Genomic DNA, 23400 nt, shown 5'->3' on the forward strand with positions numbered 1-23400 from the left:
AAGGTGCAGAAGAGATTTACCAGAATGTTGCCTGGAATGGAGGGAAGCTCTTACGAGGAAAGGTTGAGAGAGAGCTAGGGCTTTTCTCTTTAGAACAACAAAGGATGAGCGGTGACTTGATAGAGGTGTACAAAATGATCAGAGGTATAGATAGAGTGGACAGCCAGAGACTTCTTCCTAGGGTGGAAGTAGCTATTATGAGGGGGCATAGTTTTAAAGTGAGTGGACGTAGATATAGGGGAGACATCAGAGGTAGCTTCTTTACTCAGAGAGTCGTAGGGGTGTGGAATGCATTGCCGGAGAGGGTAGTGGAGTCGGCCTCAGTAGGGGCATTTAAGCTGCTATTAGATAGGCATATGGATAATAGTATAAGGTAGGGGTGGAGGTTAGATAGACCTTGGGTTTAGGGTAAAAGTTTGGCACAACATCGTGGACCGAAGGGTCTGTACTGTGCTGTACTGTTCTATGTTCTATGTTCTGTGTTCAATTGAAACATGTTTGTAGAGGGGGTGCAGATGGCTGCAGAAATGAACCTGACTGAATTATAAGTGAAAAGTTCCCACCGTGGCAAGTTGGGAAATTTAATTAATTGAATCTAGTCATTTTGTGGGCCAGCACCAGATGAATTAAACAGGAAAGTGCTGGAGTCCAATAAAAATTGCTAATATCCTGAAACACACAATGGCTCCATCCCCAAACAACCTAACGGTTTGTTCGTCCTAAAGAACAACTGGGAATAGTCAATCGGTGCGAAAATACAACACCACCTATATCCTGACCACAAAAATTAAAATGACGACAATGTTCCCCAACACTTTTCCCAGTACTATTTTATTTGTGGCATAGATCATTCTTTTATGTGGCTTCGTGTTCATTTTTCCCTCTCAGAAATTCAATTATAGAGAGATGTAAATTGCATTTTGGTGACTAATTTTGGAAGTAAACTGAGACTAAGTTAATTACCTCTGCACCAAATCACACAAAGTTAAGCGATGTGTTGCAAACTCAAAAGACAGAGGTGTCTGTGTACCTGAAAGAATGAAGTGTAGATCAACCACCCACTGCTAAGGCACGTAAATAACTTCTTCTGAATGATTAAGCTCTTCCCTTTTGTTCTTTGTAATAACTTGTTTTAAAATGACTTGGCAAGGAACTTTAATCGTTTTCTCTTCACCTTTTGATCTGCTTTTGCACCTTTCTCACACGTCCAAGTGAGATTGTGTGTGGAATCTTATGCCGTCTCTTGTGAGGCATTTCGAGGGGAGACGACTGGTGGCCTGTCACTCTCTGGTCTCTATCCTGATTAGATAAATGGCAGGAAAGTCTGTGGGCAGTCATTCCCACCCATTGCCAGCTGAGGTCCTTGAGTGGACATTATGTTTCTTTTTTATTCATTCAAGGGGTGTGAACATATTGGCAAAACTGTCTGAAGTATATTGATTAAACCAGAACAGTTGAATAAAGAATTAGTAGGGAAGGACCAAATAAGAGTTGGCTCAGTTAAGAATTCTATATATGAATGCACAGTACATACGGAATAAATTAACTGAGCTGCAGGCGTGAACTCAAAGTGGAGATTATGATGTAATAGCCATTACTGAGACATGGCTACAGGATGGTTGGGATTGAGAACTAAATATACCAGGTTATAAAGTTTGCAGGGCGAAAATGGCAGCGGAGTGTCATTAACAGGACTAGCATTAATTACTTCCAATCCACATCAGGTCAAATGGGGATGAGGAAATATAGCGAACAGATATGAGTCACTAGCTCTTTGAGATCACAATTAAGGAAAATAGCCTTAATAATTAGAAACAAAATTACTTCAATGGTGAGGGAAGATATAATAAGGGCAAGACGTTCATTGGAGACTGTACGGGTGGAACGAAAACAAAGTTGCTGGAAAAGCTCAGCAGGTCTGGCAGCATCTGTGAAGGAGAAAACAGAGTTAACGTTTCAGGTCAGGTGACCCTTCCTCAGAACCGTGTTTCAAAATGGACCCGAAATGTTAATTCTGATTCTTTCTTCTCAGATGCTGCCAGACTTGCTGAGCTTTTCCGGCAACTTTGCTTTTGTTCCTGATTTACAGCACCCGCAGTTCTTTCGGATTTTATGTTGTATGGGTGGAACTGAGGAACAATAAAAAATCTAAAACCGTAATGGATGTTAAATACAGACCCCTGGTAACAGCTCGGAATTGTTAGCTTATATAAATGCAGAAATTAGGCAAGTGTGTAGCAAAGCCAGTGTAGTATTAATGGGAGATTGTTAACTTTAACATAGATTGGGAGAGGCAGAGAAACACCTGTCAGAAAGGTAGTGAATTTCTGGAGTATGTCTGGGATAGTTTCCTGCAGCAATATGTCCTGGCTGCTACAAGCGGACAAGCAATATTGGATTTAACAATGAGCTAGATTTAATTAGTAACCTAATCGTGTGTGAACATTTATCAAATAGTGATCATAACATAACGGTCAAGTTCAATGTAGCGTTTGGAAACAAAAAGCATGAATCAGCTGCGAGAATTTTAGATTTAGGTAAGGCTGACATTGACAAGACAAGACAGAGACTGTCCACGGTAAATTGGGAAAATTTCTAATGGATAAAACAACTGAACAGTAGAGGATATTTAAAGGAACATTTAACATAATACAAAACCAGTTTATAACCCTGAGAGGGAAAAGCTTAACATCACAGAAAAAGAAGAGCCATAGATAACTAAAGAGATAAGAGACAGCATAAAACTAAAAGAAAGGGCTTACAAAAATACAAAACAAAAGAACAGATCCTACTGAATGGGAAAGATACAAAGACCAACAAAGAGCCACAAAGCAGCTTATGAGAAGTACTAAAAGAGAGTATGAAGGCAAACGTTCCAGGGGCATCAAAATCAATAAGAAGAAATTTTGTAGTTGCCATAAAGGGAAAGTGAGTGGTTAGGAACAATGTTATCCCACTAAAGGCTGGAAGTGTGGATACTGGCAATGACTATGGGGAAATCGCAAACATGTTACATTTCTTCAGTACTTACAGTTGAAAAGGGAGATAGTTTGCTGGAAGTCTCAAAAAAATTAATAGTGGATCAGGAACAAGGACTGAATAAAATTAACATTAAGTAAAACTAGTGATGAGGAAACTAATAGAATTAAAAAGTGATAAATCCCCAGGACCTGATGGTTTCCATCCATGGGTGTGAAAGGAAGTAGGGGGGCATATTGTAGACTCCTTAACTATAATCTTTCGGAGTTCCCTAAACATAGGAGTCATCCCTCTAGGTTAGAAAATTTCACATCTCACTCTGCTTTTTAAGAAGGGCAAAAAAGGAAAACCAGGGAATTACAGACCAATTAGCCTAAAATTTGTGATGGGGAATTGCTGGAGTTCATAATCAAGCATGGGGGTAACTGAACACCTTGAAAGTTTTCAGCTAATCAGGAAGAGCCAGCATAGATTCATGACAGGTAGGCCATGGCTGACAAACTTTATTGAATGTTTTGAAGAGGTGACTGAGGTAGTGGACAGGGAACTGTCTAAGGATGTTGTTATATAGACTTTCAGAAGATATTTGATGAAGTCCCATATAAGAGACTGTTAACAAGGTAGAAGCCTATGGAATTGAAGGCGAATTACTGATATGGCTGTGAAATTGGTTGACTGGCAGGCAACGGAAAGTAAGGATAATGGGTAGGTGCTCCAGTTGGCGGGAAGGGAAGAGTGGTGTCCCACAAGGATCTGTGTTAGGGCCTCAATTATTCATATTAATTATTAATGACTTGGATAAAGGCATAGAAAATCATTTATCCGAATTCGCTGTCAATGCAAAATTAGGAGGCACTGTAGACAGTATAGATGATAGCATAAAATTACAAATCGGATATTGACAGACAAAGTGAATGGGCAATACTGTGGTAGATCGAGCTCAATATAAGACAGAAAAAGGATGGATCAGGGTATGTTCTAGATGTTATGAAATTAAATACAGTGGATGGCCAGAGAGATTTGAGGATTCGGGTTCATAGATCTTTAAATATCATGAACAGGTGCAGAACATAATCAAGAAAGCTAATGAAATCCTGGCCTTCACATTTAGAAAACTGAAATACAAGGATACAGAGGTTATTCTGCAGTTACACAAAACCCTGGATAGACCCCATTTGGAGCACTGTGAGCAAATCTGGGCACCATACCTTAGGAAGGATATGTTGGCCTTGAGGGGATACAACATGGGTTTACAAGAATGTTTTTTGGACTTCAGGGGTTAAGTTATGATGAGAGATTATTCAAATTAGGCCTGTTTTCTCTAGTATTTAGAAGGTTAAGTGGGGATTTGATCAAAGTCTTCAAGATATTAACAGGAAAGACAGGGTAGAGAAAGATAAACTATTTCTACTGGTTGAAGATTCTGGAACTCAGGGGGCATAGCCTGAGAATTAGGCGAAGTTTGGGATCACTTCTACACACAAAAGGTGATAGATGCTTGGAACTCTCTTCCACAAACGACAGTGTCTGCTGGATCAGTTGTTAATTTTAAACCTGAGATATGTTTTTTTTCTGTTAAACAAAGGTATTAATGGATAAGGGCCAAAGACATATAGAGTTAGACTACAGATCAGCCGCGATCTCATTGAATAGTGGAATAAGCTCAAGAGGGTGAATGGCCTATGTCTGTTCCTGCTGTTCCAAGGCCAGCATTCATTGTCCATCTCTACTTGCCCCTAATATGGTGATATCCTTAAGATGCAATGAGTGCACATTTAAAGGCCCCTTGCTGCTATTGTTGGTATTAACCCCACAGCAGGCACACCTCTCCCCAAGCAGGAGCATGACATGCAAACCTGTGCTGATTGCCTGAGGTCTCCAGAGTAAGGGTCCCTTGTTTAAATACACCTTGGGCCCGATCGAGGAACCTGACACCGCAAGCCTCACTGGGGTACTGCATTGAAATTCAATCCCTACTATTCCCACAGTCATCACAAAAGTTTTTAAAATCCACCAAAATACACAATGTCCTCAATGTACCTGTCTGATAAAGTCTGATTAACAAGAAACTGCGGCCAGGTTTCTGTGTTTAAAAAGAATTACTATTTATTACAAATATGTAGATTCTGAATAGAAGTAAACATCTATAAACAGTTGACATACAATTCTGCTAGTTCAAACTCTGAACCCCTTCAGTTCTCTGATCCTTTCTTTCAGTTTCCTTCACAGGAGGACACAGAGTGACCAATTCATAACTTATGAAGTCTCTGACCTATTGGTTTAAAGCAACAGCTTATAGCAACTTCAGGCTTTAGATGTTTTACTGGAGACAGACATATCATCTGCCCTTCCAGCAGTCTGAAGGCTTCTGCCTGTATTGTTCACATCCACAAGCTGTCCAGCTGCCCAGGAGCCAATCAGATCGTTGTTGTCAGGTTGATGGCCACTAGCATCCGCCACTTGTCACAAACCAATCAGGAACGTGTTGTTGGCTGAACCTCACTTTATGTACACACTACTGGGGGTGAGGGAAACAGTATCATGGGATCTGTCTGGATCACATCTGCTATTTGACTTTTTAACTGTGGTGTGTTTGATCACAGTTTGTCTCTTACCCGTATTTGCCTCATGTTAATTTGGGGTATTAGAATATAAATTATATCTGTCTTTTCACAGTCTAAACTTATTTTCAACAATAAACTACTTTTATAAGTGTAATTTGTGATAAGTCATTATTTTTGTCGAATAAAGAGAACTGGTTGACTTGTTTTGTTGGGAAGGTTGGATGATCCTCGAGCACCTGTCGTCCTAGTGTCTTCAAAAATGTTAAGGATTCAATCAAATTACTTCATCTCCCTAACTTACCTGTCATTGAAAGCAAATTAACAGAAAACAATGGCCTGGTGTCTATACTTAACAAGAAGTTACCATTTATTACAAATAAAACAGTCCTAACCAGCCAAACAAAATATGAATGATCAACTTAAAATTTTACTTCTTCCTAAATCCCTACACACACACACACGTACACACACACACACACACGCACACACACACACACACACACACGTACACACACACACACACACACATACACATACACACACACGTACACACACACGGACACACGTACACACACACGGACACACACACACACACACGTACACGTACACGTACACGTACACACACGCACACACACACACGTACACACACACACGTACACACACACACGTACACACACACACGTACACACACACACACGTACACACACACACACACACACACACAGAGACACACATAAATGCATGCTCTCTGGTCTTCGTCTTGCCACATCCTTTTAGTTCTTTACTGCAGACACAGGTCAGTTGGCACACTAATTGTTTAGTCTCTCAGTCACTTGTTAGAGGCAGCAGCTTATAGGCAAGTGGTGTTTGAGAAGACCAAGCTAGCTTCCAATTGTTCATCCTTTCCTTGAATGGATAGAGAGAGAGAGTGAGAGATGCTGTCTTTCTCGAGTTTGGAGTCTGCCCCTGCATTGTTCACATCCACCTTGTCATGCTGATGACTCCTGACTGAAAGAACTGGTCCTTTTTGAAAAACCAATCAACAGGCTGTCTCTAAGCAAAACTGCCCTGAACACACACCCACAGTGCAAATGAATCTAGTCATTCTCCGGCAAATTGTAAATACAATAAATATGTCTCATGTACTTGGTTTAAAACTGCAACATCTCTTTCCACAGTTTGCTTGGCTTAAACTAGTATCCTTTTCCCATTTAGAACATAGAACAGTACAGCACAGTACAAGCCCTTCAGCCCACGATGTTGTGCCGACCTATTATCCAACTAAGATCAAACTACCCTGCATACCCTATATTTTACTATCCTCTATGTGGCTATCCAAGAGTCACTTAAATGTCCCTAATGTATCTGACTCCACTCCCACCGCCGGCAGCGCATTCCATGCGCCCACCACTCTCTGTGTAAAGAACCTACCTCTGACATCTCCCCTATACCTTCGTCCAATCACCTTAAAATTATGCCCCCTCGTAATTGTCATTTCCACCCTGGGAAAAAGTCTCTGGGTATCCACTCTATCTATGCCTCTCTTCATCTTGTACACCTCTATCAAGTCACTCCAATGAAAAAAGCCCTAGCTCCCTCAACCTTTCCTCATAAGACCTGCCCTCCAGTCCAGGCAGCATCCTTGTAAATCTCCCCTGCACGCTCTTTAAAGCTTCCACATCCTTCCTATAATGACGTGACCAGAACTGAACACAATATTCCAAGTGCGTGCTCTAACCAGGGTTTTAGAGAGCTGCAGCATAACCTCACGGCTCTTAAACTCAATGCCCCTGCCAATGAAAGCCAACACACCATACACCTTCTTAACAACCCTATCAACTTGGGTAGCAATTTTGAGGGATCTTTGGACGTGGGCCCCAAGATCCCTCTGTTCCTCTACACTGCCAAGAATCCTGCCATTAACCCTGTATTCTGCATTCAAATTCGACCTTCCAAAATGAATCACTTCACATGTTTCCGGATTGAATTCCATCTGCCACTTCTTTGCCCAGTTCTACATCCTGTCAATATCCCGTTGCAACCTACCATAGCCCTCCACACTATCCACAACTCTACCAACCTTTGTGTCATCAGCAAACTTACTAACCCACCCTTCCACTTCCTGATCCAAGTCATTTATAAAGATCACAAAGAGCACAAATCCCTGTGGAACACCACTGGTCACCGAGCTCCAGGCTGAATACTTTCCATCTATTACCACCCTCTGTCTTCTTTTGGACAGTCAGTTTTGTATTCAGACAGCCAAATTTCCCTGAATCCCATACCTTCTTACTTTCTGAATGAGCCTACCATGGGGAACCTTATCAAATGACTTGCTAAAATCCGTATACACCACATCCACTGCTTGACCTTCATCAATGTGTTTTGTTACATCCTCAAAGAATTCAATAAGGCTTGTGAGGCATGACCTGCCCCTCACAAAGCCATGCTGACCATTTCTAATCAAACTGTGCTTTACCAAATAATCATAAATACTATCTCTCAGAATCCTCTCCAATAATTTGTCCACCACAGAAGTAAGACTGACTGGACTGTAATTCCCAGGATCATCCCTTTTCCCTTTCTTGAACAAGGGAATGACATTTGGCTCCCTCCAATCTTCTGGTACTACTCCAGTGGACAGTGAGGACACAAAGATCATTGTCAAAGGGGCAGCAATCTCTTCCCTCGCTTCCTGTTGTAATCTTTGGTATATCCCACCTGGCCCAGGGGACTTATCTATCCTCATGTTTTTCAAAGTTTCTCGCACATCCTCCTTCCTAACATCAAGCTCTTTGAGCATATCTGCCTATTTCATGCGGTCCTCACAAACGTCAAGGTCCCTCTCACTGGTGAATACTGAAGCAAAGTATTCATTGCCTTACCTCCTCTGACTCCGAGCACAAGTTCCCTCCACTATCCCTGATTGGCCCTACCCTCACTCTGGCCATCCTTTTGTTCCTCTCATAAGCATAGAATACCTTGGGGTTTTCCTTGATCCTACCCGCCAAGGCTTTTCATACCCCCTTCTAGACCTCCAAAATCCATTCTTCAGTTCCTTCCTGGCTATCTTGTAGCCCTCTAGAGCTCTGTCCGATCCTTGCTTCCTCAACCTTAAATAAGCTTCCTTCTTCCTCTTGACAAGCTGTTCCACATGTCTTGTCATCCAAGGTTCCTTCACCTTACCATCCCTTCCTTGCCTCAGTGGGACAAACCTATCCAGTACTCATAGCAAATGCTCCCTAAACAGCCTCCACATTTCTCTCGTGCATTTCCCTGAGAACATCTGTTCCCAATTTACGCTCCGCATAAATTTTGGTGCAAATTGCAAAATAAAGATTTAAAAAATGCAGCCTTTGCAGTTTCTAATGCTAAACCAGGTATAGAATAATACCTAAAAAAATTGGCCATAACATCATGTGGGCAATACTTAAAATTTGTTGTGACCAGTGGAGAAGTGAGACCAGAAAGGAATTGATATACCCTTCAAACCTCAATCATAACACCCTTGGATCAGTGGCCTCTGGTTCCCAAGCCTTCTGCAAATTGAGCAGTTTATTTTTACCTACTCTGTCCAAACCCCTTAATGATTTTGAACCCCTTTACTGAATTTTCTTAAAAGATTATTTCAAAGTCAAGACCAGTGAGTTATATGGTGAAACAAAAACAACTCCATTTCTAATTCCTAATTGCAATCCCTGACCTTGGTTATGAAACACACTTGTGCTGACATCAAGTTTATTGACACATTGAAGAGGGAGATCAGATGATTATTAAGGGTAAATGTAAGAGCACATTCATTGGAATAGCTTCAAGACATGCATTGAGGCCTTGTGATTGACCATGAAGATAAACCATGTGCATGAGGGATAAGAACGTGCTTGTTACCAGTGGAACTGCAACACAGAATGGATGAATTCGCAAGGAGAAGGGGGAATCTCTTCCATATTATTACAATGTTTTACAAAAATAGAGTTCCAGCAGAAAATCGGATGAAAGAAAAGACATGCTTCAAGCTTCTGGTTCTCAAAGAGTCAGGACCTCACTTGGTTTCATTGATGAGCTTCACTCTGGATTTATCTTCAATCCTGCTAACTGTGTGAAAAAGCCTGTTTGAAAACTCAGCATAGATGCACCTGGTAAACCTGGATGTAGTCCACTTTCCATTCACAGAGACCCAGTGTTATTATAGATAGCTCTGTCGAGGTCTGATAACAGGCTGTATTGCAGCATGTCTAGAGGAAAAATAACCTCTTGTCAACGTGTCAGCTTTTTTGGGCTAATTGGTTCATAATGTCTTGCCGTATGCTACTTTAGAAAGGGTCTCAAAAAAACTATTGAAAATCTTTAGACTGTTCCCTTGTGGTTCATATATTGTTTACAGTGAAATTTTCAAGACAATGATATAAAAAAAAAACTAGTGACTCATATTGGCTTGCTTAATTTTTGCTTCAATATTAAATTCCGAACAGGAGGAGTCAGTAATCCCCTTGTGCTTTCGGACTGAATCACCCTGGCTTCAGCTACAAGAAATTGTAGAGAGTTTGTTTTTGCCAGTTTAGCTCTTTTTCCCATAAAGGTTCTGATTTTCATTGCCATAAATACTTCTCTATTTTTAATAGACCTACTTAATTATATCTAGGGTCGGGTACTGTAAATGTCTTGTTCATGTTTTTGTATTGTATTCACAAGCATACTTCATGTAGGAACTCGCAGGATTGTGTGCTTTGTTATTTCCTTTCCCATCTACTTTGGAAGTGCTCCCTTATACCTTCTGTGCTCTCATGAGCATGTGTGTGCTGGATGACTGGCACTTGTTCAGCAATAACCTGCTCACTGGCACTCAGTTTGGGTTCTGTCAGAGCCACTCAGCTCCTAACCTCATTACAAACAGGAGAAAGAGCTGAATCCAGAGGTAAGGTGAGAATGACTACCCTTGACATCCTAGGCAGTATTTGTATCTCATCAAGAAGTCCTAGCAAAACTGAAGTGAAGAAACAGTGATATATTTCCAAGTCAAGAAAGTGAGTGACTTTGAGGGGAACTTGCAGGTGGGGGTGTTCCCATGTATCTGCTGCCCTCGTCCTTCTAGAAGGAAGTGGTCATGGGTTTGCGAGGTGCTGTCTGAGGATGTTTAGTGAATTTCTGCAGTGCATCTTGTAGATAGTGCATGCTGCTTCTACTTGGCATCAGTGATATAGTGGATGCTTATGGATGTAATGCCAACAAGTGGGCTGCTTTGTCCTGCATGGTCTCAAGTTTTTTTGAGTGTTGTTGGAGCTGCACCTATCCAGGCAAGTTGGGAGTATTCCATCATCCTCCTGACATGTGTTTATTGATAGATGGTGGACAGACTTTGGGGAGTCAGGAGTATTCCTTGCCTTTGACCTGCTCTCTGTTTTCATATGCCAAGTCCAGTTGATTTTCTGGTCAATGGTCATCCCAGGATGTTGATATTGGAGGAATTTCTTAAGGTAACACAATTTAATGGGGCAGTAGCCAGATTGTCTCCTACTGAAGATTGTCATTTCCTTAAATTCATGTGATGCAACTGTGACTTGCCACTTGTCAACCCAAGCCTGGATGTTTTCCAGATCTTATTGCATTTCAACGTGGACTGCTTCAGTATCTGAGGAGTCGTAAATGGTGCTGAATATTGTGCAATCCTCACTTCTGACCTTATGATTGAGAGAAGGTCTTTGATGAAGCAGCTGAAAATGATTGCGCCTATGACACTATCGTGAGGAACCAGGTTAAAACTGGTTGCAACAGCTCATGGTATACAGAACCAGTCATAGATGAAATGAGTTAAGGGGTCTTCATTTTTGTGTGCCTTGGGCAGCCCGTACATCGACGAGCAATGAGAACCAGGCAGATTATGACCCCTACACAAGTCCAATTTTTCCTCCAATTAAATAATAATGGTTGAAGTTATTCAGTTTTTGCAGAGTTTCACATGACATTCCAATAAGGATGATTAATGTAGAATAAATCCAATAAAGCTTTGAAAGGAGAAGATAAATATTTTTGGAATTACATTTTTAAGAATATCTTGAAAGAGCAGAGGATTGAGGCAAAGTGTCAGAAATATCATTAAAGGACAACAAAGTGTGGAGCTGGAAGAACACAGCAGACCAGGCAGCATCAGAGGAGCAGGAAAGCTGACGTTTTGGGTCCACACTTTATTACCTCTTGCTATCTCATTAAAGGACGATATGGTTTCCTCTCTGTAAAAGTTTCTTTAAACAACTGTAATTCTGGCACTGAAATTCATGATTTAACAAGTCAGAGAATGCTTGATAAAAATCTGTTATTTACACTTGGAGAATAATACATGACCATTCGCTGGAGCAAAAATGGTTTAAGTAGTACACATTTTGGAAGGTCAAGATTTCAAAGCTATCAAGCGTGAGATTTCGAATGTTCAAAGGAAAAGCAAGGAACATAGGAGCAAGATTAGAACATCTAGTCCCTTGATCCTGTTCCACCAGTCAATGAGATCGTAGCTGATCTGAAACTTTGCTCCATAATACCTTTGCTGGAAAAAATCTATCCACTTCAGTTTTAAATTCACTAGGAGCTGTAATTAACTGTTAGTTACAGAAGAAAGTTCTAAACTTCTCCCGACTTTTGGATGTGGATATTTTTATGTATTTATTTATATAGATGAATATTTTTTCCACACATCATGTAGTTAGGATATGGAATGCACTGCCTGGAATTCCTGCTCTACAATGGTCGTGAATCTGTGGAATTCATTATTCCAGATTGCAGTGGATTCTAGGACATTGAGTAAATTTAAGGAGGAGATAGACAGATTTTTAGTTAGTAAAGGGTTGAAGGAGATTAGGCAGAAAAATAGAGTTGAGGCCAAGATGAGAGCAGCCATGATCATATTGAATGGCTGAGCAAGCACAAAGGTTAAGTTTCCTACTCCTCCTAGTTCTTATGTTTTTACGTTAGAGTGGTTGTGACAAGTTCAGTTGATGCATTCAAGAGGGCATTGGATAATCATTTAGCTAGGAAAAATGTGCAAAGTTATGGGAAAAAGGCAGGAGGTTGGCACTGAATAATGGCGCTCGTTTAAAGAACCCAGGACAAGTATGATGGGCCAAATGGCCTCCCTTACACCATAACAATTCTGAACATGAAAGTTCTAGCTCAACTTATTCTGCTGTCCTATCATGTCCTAGAAACCTCAACCAACAAAAATAATCTGTCTCTAACCACTTAGCTACCTGTTCCCATTGATATCTTGAAAACGTTGGTCAAATTAATCCTGCCTTGTAAATTTCCTGGGGAATAAAATCTCAGTTTATTCACTTTCTCCTCCGACTTTAACCATTCAAGTCCATACATCATTGTGGGAAACTATTGTTCTGGTCAACCTATTTAAGCCAAAAGACTGAGTAGCCAGTCAATAGTTTGAACTCTCCAAGGCTCATCTCTGCATTTCCCTGCAAGTCAAAACAAAGGTAGATAAAGTCATTAAAAGTTCAAATGTATTTTACATTTTACGAGGAGGAGCCATAGAGCAGCAAGTTAAAGAGAAATGATCATTTATACAATATGGTGATTTCCTTGAATTTTAAAATCAAGCCCAGAAGCGAGAGGGAACTCCCAAAATCACTCCGATCCTATTGGTGTCTTAAATTAAAATCAGGGCTTACAATCAGCTACATGGGGCTACAGTCATATTGTGCATGAGACCAAGTTAGGATGGCGAGTCAGATTTCTTGAATGGCGTTATCGATCCATGTGGGATTCTGCTGGCTCATTCAGTGCCCCTGGAGTAGATTTCCTTAGATAATGCAGTGAAAGCAGTTCAACAAAACAAAACTGTAACTCATTTCCTATAGCTACAACCATCTTCCTTTGTGCTCTGTATGACTCTGATCAGCACAGAATTTTCCCTCGCATTCGCAATGACTCCGGTTTTGCTCTGGCTGTTGATGCAGCAGTCGATCAGTTGTGGTTTTGATGTCAAGGACAGTCACTCTAACCCTCTCACCTCACCTCCAACATTCACATCTTTTGTTTGAACCAAGGCTGTAATGGGGTCAGGAGCTGAGTAGCCCTGACAGAACCCAAACTGGACGTCACTGAGCAGGTTATTGCTGAGCAGGTGCTGCTTGATAGTACTGTTGATGACACCTTTCATCATTAATGATCAAGAATGGGTCATTGGCTGGGTTGCATTCACCCTGCTTTGAGTCCCAGATGACGGGGAGGCGTTGGCCTAGTGGTATTATTGCTGGACTGTTTATCCAAAGACCTAGATAATGTTCTGGGGACCCAGGTTCGAATTCCACAATGGCAGATGGTGGAATTTGAATTCAATAAATATCTGGAATTAACAATCTAATGATGACTGTGAATCCATTGTCGATCATTGGAAAAACCCATCTGGTTCACTAATGTCCTTTAGGGAAGGAAACTGCCATCCTTACCTGGTCTGGCCTACATGTGACTCCAGACCCAGAGCAATGTGGTTGATTCTGAACTGCCCTCTGGGCAATTAGGAATGGGCAATAAATGCTGCCTGTTCAGCGATGCCCTCATCCCGTGAATGAATAAAGAAAAATAAAAACATACCTGGCCAATTTTCCACATCGTCGGGTGGATGCCAGTGTGATAGGCGTACTGGAACAGCTTGGCTAGGGAAGCTGCAAGCTTTACAGCACAAATCGTCAATATCATTGCCGGGATATTGTCAGGGCCCGTAGCCTTTGCAGTATGCAGTACCTCCAATTGTTTCTTAATGTCACATGGAGCAAATCGAATTGGCTGAAAACTGTTATCTGGGATGATGGAGATCTCAGGAGGAGGCCAAAATGGATCATCCACTCAGCACCGCTGGCTGAAGGTCATTTAAAATGCTTTAGCCTTATTTTTTTGCACTGATGTGCTGTGCTCCCCCATTATTGAGGGATGGGGATGTTTGCGAAATAGCATCATCTATTTCCCAGTGGAAATTCGTGAAAGATGCTGAAGTTCTTAAAAGCATTGAAATGTTGATTAACCCTGAAAGGTAGATGCTTTTGTTAGAGCTTGTCTTGTTCCATCAGAACAACTTGCAAAAATGGCAATGCAAAGAAGAACGATATTTTTTATAAAACAGGAGAAGAGCTTATAGATCGGTTTGCATGTATTCTTTAGCCATATTGTCAGCAAAATAAGTTAGCAATTGTGCTTTTCCTTTGCGTTTTCCCACCCCACTCCCTACCAAAAGTCAGTGCCTTGTTCAGTCTTGGTATCTGCCATATATTTCTAGTTGATCATTCCCTGGATTTGTTAGAGAAGGCTTCATTTAATCTGACTCAGTGCACTCCCACTCTCTCCTACGCACGCAGTTTTTTTTTGCAAAAACAATGATTCTTAACCACCAATAATAAAAATAGCTCAGTTTGTCCTTTTTCTAAGTATTCGGCGAAAACATGGGAGTACAGTTACAGCTGATACTAAATATATTTCGATAAGTTCCATGGGGACCTTTTAGACAGTCTGGAACTTTTTATTTAAAACAAAACTTAGAAAAGAACTGGTTGTTATGTTGGTTCTGATGATTTCAGGGGAAAATGTGTTGACGTGTTTGATTGTTAGTGAGTGAGCCTCATCAATTGACACTGTTTGGTCAATCAGAAGAAACCAAGGAGCAGAATTAACTCCATGTTACTGCAAAGCATCTTGTATTCTCAATCGATGTCTGCAATATCATCAAGAGAATAAGCATTGCCAATGAAATGTCCCGCTGAATGATGTACTTAAAGGGTGAAAAGAGTGAGTCCTTGATTACTATTTTAAACTTAACTGGGCGCCAATACAAGCTTATGAAATTAAAGCTAGTTAAAGTGAACTGGCAAATTAGGTTAAGGGTTAAGTCAATGGGGATGCAGCAGCAGACATTTAAGGGAATATTTTAGAATACACGAAGCAGAATTCGGTGCCTCAATCTTTTTGCAATTTAAATAAATGCATGAAATGAAGGGACTGAAGGTTTAGTTGTTAAATTTGCTGACGAAACAAAGATTGCATGGAAAGTAAATTTTGAAGAAGACTTAAAATGGCTGTGGAGGGATATTGAAGGGTTAAGTGACTGCACACAGATTTAGCAATTGGAGAATAATGTGGGAAAATGTGAAATTGTCAATTTTGGCAGGAAGAATAAAAAAGAAGCATGTTGTCTCAGTGGTGAGAGATTGTAGAGCCCTGAAATGCAAAGGGATCTGGGTGTTCTGGCATGTGGATCACATATTATTAGTTTGCAGGTACAGCAAGTAGTTGCTAAAGCTAATTGGATGGTATTGTTTACTGCAAGGGGAATTGAATACAAAAGTAGTGAGGTTATGCCTCTGTTATGCGTGTCCTTGATGAGACCACTTCTGAAGTACTTTGTACAGTATTGATCTGCTTATTGAAGGAAATTTTTAAATGCATAGGAAGCAGTTCAGAGCAGATTACTCAACTAATACTGCCACTTTGTCTCATGAGGAAAGAGTGGAGAGCCTAGACCTATATCTGCTGGAGTTTAGAACAGTAAGAGATAATTTGATTAAAATGTATTAAATCCTGCTGGATCTTGACAGGACAGATGTGGAAAGGATGTTTTCTTTTCAGGGAAAATCTAGAACTAGTGGTTCATTTAAAGCAAAGATGAAGAGAATTTTTGTTCTCAGAGGGCAGTGATTCTTGAAGCTCTTTCTTAAAAGGAGATGATTAGAAGCTGGATAAACATGATAGTGAAAGGGTATCAGGGTAGGTAAGTATGTGGAGTAAAGAGATCAGCCATGATGTTATAAAATGGAAGAGTAGGATTGAGCAGCTAAGTGGATTATTCCTGATCCAGTCTGGGTGTTTGTACTTTGTTCCAAGTCTTTGTCTTGTCAGCCATAAGGACACATGTTAACTTGTATTGGATCGATATTAAATTTATGCGATAATATGAGATGGGTAAAGGCAAGTCGGTAGCCCATTCTACATCTGTCCTCATTACATTTTCCATTGATGCTATTGGTAGCTGTGGAGATGCAAAAGAAGGTGTGGAATCAGCATTGGACAAAAACAAGAACCATCCCTTTGAGAGATAGTAGGAACTGCAGATGCTGGAGAATCTGAGATAACAAGGTGTAGAACTGGATGAACACATCAGGCCAAGCAGCATCAGAGGAGCAGAAAGGCTGACATTTTGACCCTTCTGGTCTAGGCCCAAAACGTCAGCCTTTCCGCTCCTCTGATGCTGCTTGGCCTGCTGTTTTCATCCAGCTCTACACCTTGTTATCTCTTAACCATCCCTTTGAATTAGATTTGGGTGGGGTCAGGACTGTTACTGGGAACTTGTTGGGTTTGTGCTGTCACTGGGAGCTGGTGGGGTGAGGGATTTTACTGGGAATTGCGTTCAAATCAGGACTATCACTCGGAGTCGGGTTGTGTCAGACCCATCTCTGGGAGCCGGGTTGGATCAGCGTGGGACTGCCTCTGGGAGCTGTTTTGGATGTATCTGAGAGTCGGATTCATACAGTTACTGACCATTGGGCCAACATGTTTATTTGCTTTGATTCAAAACTTGCAAAATAATTTTCGCTTAACTGTACCCATTAAAGAGCTGGACAAAACAAGTTTGCATGTTTGTACCAATGTGGGTTAGAAATGTTTACATGCGGTTCTGTGTGCACACTGATCAAGTTGCTAATGTAATTCCCCTATTTTCTAAATTCATTGATAATCAGTCGAAACTATTTAGCAGTTTCTCCTTATTGCATGAGTATTAAAATTCCATATCACAGATATGCATTGAACCAAATGGTCACAAAATTGTCTGCCTACTTTCAACAAAAACATCTTTGCTTCCTTCACAGCTGTCTGATGCCAAACAAAACTTGTCCCAAGAATCACATCTGGAATAGTTTTTTATGCAGATGCGTGAGGCAACAAGATTTCAGCAGCTTTCTGCTCCCCAAAAGTGACTCAGGTTGGTTAGTTTATTTTATTTATTGTTTCAATATTTTCTTTGAATCACTGTTCATGTACCTATGAGGGAGTCTGTTGTGCATGATGCAGACTGACGCAATGGAAATTGTTTGTTTACAATAAGACCCTGTACTGATACATGAAAGAGAATAAAGTAACTGCAATAAATTCACATGTAAAATGTAAAAACGCAACAAAGTGGATGAGCTCTAGTTGCTGCAATGTCCCTGAGTTAAATACCTCCATACAGTTTTGTCCTCTCAATATCTGTACTAAATCTGACAAATGTTGACCTTTTACAATGACTTTTGTTAGGGCTTTCTCAGTGATTTGAAAGTTTTGGACACTCAAAAGTTGATTTAACTTGATATTCAGGAGGTGACACTGATAGTCGCCTTCCCATAACATGTATGAATGTGCCTCACAGAGATCCTTTGATATCAGTATAAAGCACAGCTAGAGGTACAGTTCACATCTTTTTCATGGAATGTGGGCTTTGCTGGCAAGGCCAGTATTTGTTGCTTGTCCCTAATTGCCCTTGGACTAGGTCACTTGCCGAGCTGGTTCAGAGGGTAGTTACGAGTTAACCACATTGGTCTTGACTGTAGAGTCACATGTGGACCAGACTGAGTAAGGATGGCAGATTTCCATCCCTAAAGGATATTAGCGAATCAGTTAGCATAACAATTGATTGTAGTTATCCATGACTAGCTTTCAATTCCAGGCTTTTAAAAAGAATGAACCTAATTTAGCTGATATTGTGGCATCAGAATCCAAGGTTCAAAAATAATATACTAAACCTGTGGATTGCTAGCCCAGCAGAATTGCACCACCAACTCCCCTCATCCACAGTATGAGATTCTCACTTTACGGTTACCAGTGCAAGGCCATTATCCATAGTAGGACAACTGATTCCCATTTCTGTCATCACCTGATTTCTTCCCTCAGTCTCTACTCAGTCTCAAGTCTCTTTGTCTCTACTGATTCCTTTCAAGGTTCCTGTAAACTTCTCATTTGCTGTTCAGCTCTCTTCTTTTTAGCTTCCTCCTTTTTTTGACATTTAATTTGCTCTTATTTATATCTTCCTTGAATCTTCTTCATCAGCTGTAAACTCCATCCTCTCCGGTTTTACTCATTCCTTTGTTATGTTCTGTTTCCCTCATTCCCATCAATAACCTGCCCTCACATACACACCTACACCTTCCCCCATCCTGCAAAATCGCCCTTTCACCTCATGATTTGACACTACACCTTTTTCAGACTTTCGACTTTGCCCTTCATTCATTTTGATTCCCTTGGATATAACTCTTTCCCTGTTCCTTCCCTTAGCAGCTGTTACTGGAATACTTTCTGTAGACTTTTATCTTTATTCTTTACTTTAAGTGCACTGGAGATTGTTCAGCTTTGCCAAAACCAATATTAAGTTGTTATTTTTGCCTGACATGCACCAAGAGTAGCTGTCAAACCAATCTGCTAATTCATCTGCAGGTACTTGCAACTGTTCTAGACAATACCACACAGGTAAGTAATCAGGCCATTTAGCAAGAACCTAAGTAACATTAAATATCTCAGACCTCTGTTTGCAGTAGGAACTATTTGCCAGTGGGGAAATCTTAATGGACAAGATGTTGATTCACGTATTTTGGTAGGTCAGATTCAGTTTACTCAGATGCTTTGACTGGCTCGGAGACAATTCCAGTATTTCACAGCTATATCGATCATGCTGGGCCTGACCATGAAGCAGCAGCTGTTATAACAGCCCCACTGCCAACTTGTGCTGTCACCTTTCTCTTTCGTCTTGCTGTGGAGAGCTGCATTTTAATGGCGGAGCTAATCCTTATCACCACAGAAAGGTACTGTGAGTGTTGTGAATCTGGCTGATGAAGTACACTTGCCATCTAGCACTTTGGGAGAGCCTCATGGCCTATTGTAACAAGTGGTGCCTGATCTCACGGGGACACAACTTCAGAATGCGATTGCCATTCAAGTGACAGCCAGTAATCTGTTGGCAATGGAAAACAATAGTCCGCATTTTTCCTTCTACTCACTCACAGGGTGTGGGCATTGCTGGCTAACCAACATTTATTACCCATCTGTGGTTGCCCTAAGAAGGTGGTGGTGAGCTGCCCCTTGAACTGCTAGAGTCCATGTTCTGTAGGTAAACCCACAATGTCATGAGAGAGGGAATTCCTGGATTTTGACCCTTCGACACTGAAGCAACGGTGATAAATTTCCAAGTCAGGGCGGTGTGTGGATTGGAGGAGAACCTGCAGGTGGTGGTGTTCCCACGTGTCTACCTTCAAGATGACAGCTAGCAGAAATATTTGTATCATCTACAAACATTGGTGAAGTACTGGAGGACTGGAGGGTGGCTAATGTTGTGCTTTTATTTAAGAAAGGCTGTAAGGAGAACGCTGGAAATTATAGACCTGTGAGTCTGAGAGCAGCAGTGGGTAAATTGTTGGAGGTGATTCTGAAAGATAGGATTTACATGCATTTGGAGAGGCAAGGACTGATTAGGAATGGTCAGCATGGATTTGTGCGAGGGAAATCATGTCTCACAAACTTGATTGAGGTTTTTAATGAAGTCGCCAAAAAGATTGATGGGAGCAGAGCAGTAGACGTTGTTTACTTCGACTTTAGTAAAGCCTTTGTCCAGGTTCCAAATGGTAGACTAACTAATAAAATTAGATCACATGGGATTCAGGGTGAGCTTGGATATAAAATTAGCTTTATTCAAGAATACAGAGAGTGGTAGTAGAAGGTTGTTTCTTGGAGGTCGGTGACCAACGGTGTTCCACAGGAATCAGTACTGGGTCCACTTTTGTCTGTCATTTGTACAAATGATTTGTATGAGAATATAGGAGGCATGGTTAGTAAGTTTGCAGATGACGGCAAAATTGGTGGTATAGTAGATAGTGAAGAAGGTTATCTAAGATTATGAAGAAATCTTGATCAATTGGGTCAGGGCGGAGGAGTGGCAGATGGAGTTTAATCTGGATTAATGTGACGTACGGCATTTTGGTAATACAGACAAGGACAGGACCTATACAATTAATGGTAGGGCCCTGGGTGGTGTTGTAGAACAGAGACCGAGGGGTTCAGGTATATAATTCATTAAAATTTGCATCACAAATAGACAGATGGTTAAGAAGGCGTTTAGCACGCTTGCCTTCATTGTTTAGACCTTTGAGTATCGGAGTTGGGACAACATGTTGAGGTTATACAAAATGTTGGTGAGGCCTCTTCTGGAGTACTGTGTGCAGTTCTGGTCACCCTGTTATAGGAAAGATATTGTTAAGCTGGAGGGGGTTCACAAAAAATTTACCAGGCTGTTGCCGGGAATGGAGGGTTTGAGATATAAAAATAGACCAGAAAGACTGGGAGTTTTTTCACTGGAGCATAGGTGATTGAGGGGTGACCTTATTGAAGTTTATAAAGTCATGAGGGGCATTGATAAAATGAATGGCAGGGCTCTTTGCCTTAGGATTGGGGAGTTCAAAATTAGGGGGCATGTTTTTAAGGTGAAAAGAGAAAGGTTGAAAAAGGACGAGAAGCAACTTTTTTTTGTATTTTACACAGAGTGTGGTTCATGTGTGGAATGAACTGCCAGAGAAAGTAGTGATGCAAGTATGATTACAATGTTTAAAAGACATTTGGGTAAGATCATGAATAGGAAAGATTTGGAGGGATGTGGGCCAAGCGTGGGCAGGTGGGATTAGTTTAGCTTGGGAACATGGTCAGCATGGACTGGTTGGACCAAAGGGTCTGTTCCTATGATGTATGATTCTGTAACACTATGGCAGTGGTTGTGGTTAGGGAAGGTGCTGTCCCAAGGAGATTTGGCGAATTTTTGCAGTGTATCTTGAAGTTGGTACATACTGCTGCTCCTAAATGTCAGTGGTGGAGGTAATTGCTGTTTGTGGATGTGCTGCCAAGCAAGCAGGCTGCTTCGCCCTGGATGAACTCAGGCCTCTTGAATGTTGGAGTGTTTTGTACAGTCTGTTGAAAGGAAATTTCCATGCCACTGGAACTTTCTTCCCACTTTATCATGAATTATTTTCACCCACCTCCTGAGGTACATTCTGCCCTGCACCCTCACTGTTAGGATGTGGAGGAAATGACTGCATGGCCACATTATCAGTCACTAGCAAAAGTTTTTATTGCTTGTTGCTCCCCAGAAGTATGTAATGAGACTAGGACCACATATCTTATTCTAAAGCTCAGTGATTCAAACTCCAGGAGTAAATTCAGGAAAACTGTGGCAGTGATATGGAATGTGCTGTTTGAGAGTGTGATGGAGTCAGGTACAATCATGGGTTTCAGGAGGGTATTGGACAATCATCTGAAAAGGAAGAATGTGCAGGTATAGAAGAGAACGTAAGGGCACAAGCTAAATTGCTCCTTCAGAGAGCCAGCATAGACACCACAGGCTGAATGGTCTCTTTCTGTGCTGTAATCATTCCATGAAAATAGCCAATAATCCGAGGACACAAATTTATGGCAAAACAGCCAATGTAGGCATGAGGACCTGTTCTTAACATAGTATTCTAGAATGTAGTACTTGAAAAGTTTATTTACAGATTCAGTGGTAACATTCAAAAGAGAATTGGATAAATATTTGAAGGGATATTAAACAAAAGCAGAGTTGAGGGGGAAAAGCAGGTGAATCAAACTGATCAGCTGGCTTTTCAAAGAGCAGACATCCAAATGGCCTCATCCTGTGGTTTATTAATCAAAGATTGAGACCAGGTTTGCTTCGGGGTTGTCCCACCTATTGCTAGTAACTGTATCGAGGAGGGGGTGGAACTCATTATGGAAGAATTATACATTTCAAGTATTCCATGCATTGACACTGACCAAAGAGCATTTGGGAACTACTAAACTCTCAATGCCCTAATGATCTGCTGCAGGAAATCCCTTTCATAGTCTCAGCTGTAGTTCTATTCTCATTTTTCCTTCGACTGAACCAAATCAGGCACAGTCATGTCCTTTTGCAAATGTGTTAAATGGGTGAGGACAAATGACAGAAAATTGTTAATCAGCTGATGTGACATTTATATCCTCAAACAAACAAGATGATGCTCGCATTTTAGTTGCATTTGTTGGAGTTGCAGATGACCCATCAGCTACCCAATCCTCACAATCAGGCTTCAATAAACATGCCACAAACTGACATTCCAATGAAAACGAATGGCGCAGAAGTGTAACAATGCAGAAAAATGGGCCATTCAGCCCATCATGTCTGCATCAGTTCCCTGAGCTTTTCAACTGAGTGCTCATCTCCCGCCTTATGCAGTAACATTGATTAAATAGAAACAATCATCTAATCTACTCTTGCATGACCCAATTGAACCAGTCTCGACCACACTTCTAGGCAGTACATTCCATACCCTAACTACTTGTTGAGTAAGATTTTTTCCCACCTTTTTAATTTACCTTCTTGTGCAAAGCACTTTTAAACTGTCCTCTCTGGTTCTTGATACATTTACAAGTGGGTACAGTTTCTATCTATCCAATATGTCCAGATTCGTTGTGATTTTAAGCACTTCAATCAAATCTCCTCTTAGCCTCCTCCTCTTCAAGGAAATCAGCCCCAACTTCTCCAATACTTTTGCATAACTGTCATTCCTGGAACCATTTTTGTAAACCTCTTCTGCACTCTCTTCATTGTAGTCACATCCATCCCATAGCAAGGCACCCAGAACTGCACACAAACAACAGCTGGGGTATAGCCAGTATCTTATACAAGTTCAACATAACCTTCTTGCTCTCACACTCCATATTCCTACTTATGAATCAGAGATAGTAGGAACTGCAGATGCTGGAGAATCCGAGACAACAAGGTGCAGGGCTGGATGAACACAGCAGGCCAAGCAGCATCATAGGA

General features: G+C 41.0%; 1 protein-coding gene across 1 annotated transcript in view; it reads left to right on the forward strand.

The window, feature by feature from the left end:
• The window catches only part of vegfc (vascular endothelial growth factor c), a 118277-nt gene that overhangs the window by 86259 nt on the left and 8618 nt on the right, over window positions 1-23400 (forward strand). The window contains exon 5 of the mRNA XM_048594028.1: window positions 17399-17511. Coding sequence (XP_048449985.1) covers window positions 17399-17511 — 113 coding nt within the window. The remainder of the gene's footprint in view (window positions 1-17398; window positions 17512-23400) is intronic.

Source organism: Rhincodon typus, chromosome 3 (genome assembly GCF_021869965.1).
Source record: "Rhincodon typus isolate 14 chromosome 3, sRhiTyp1.1, whole genome shotgun sequence".
NCBI lineage: Eukaryota > Metazoa > Chordata > Chondrichthyes > Orectolobiformes > Rhincodontidae > Rhincodon > Rhincodon typus.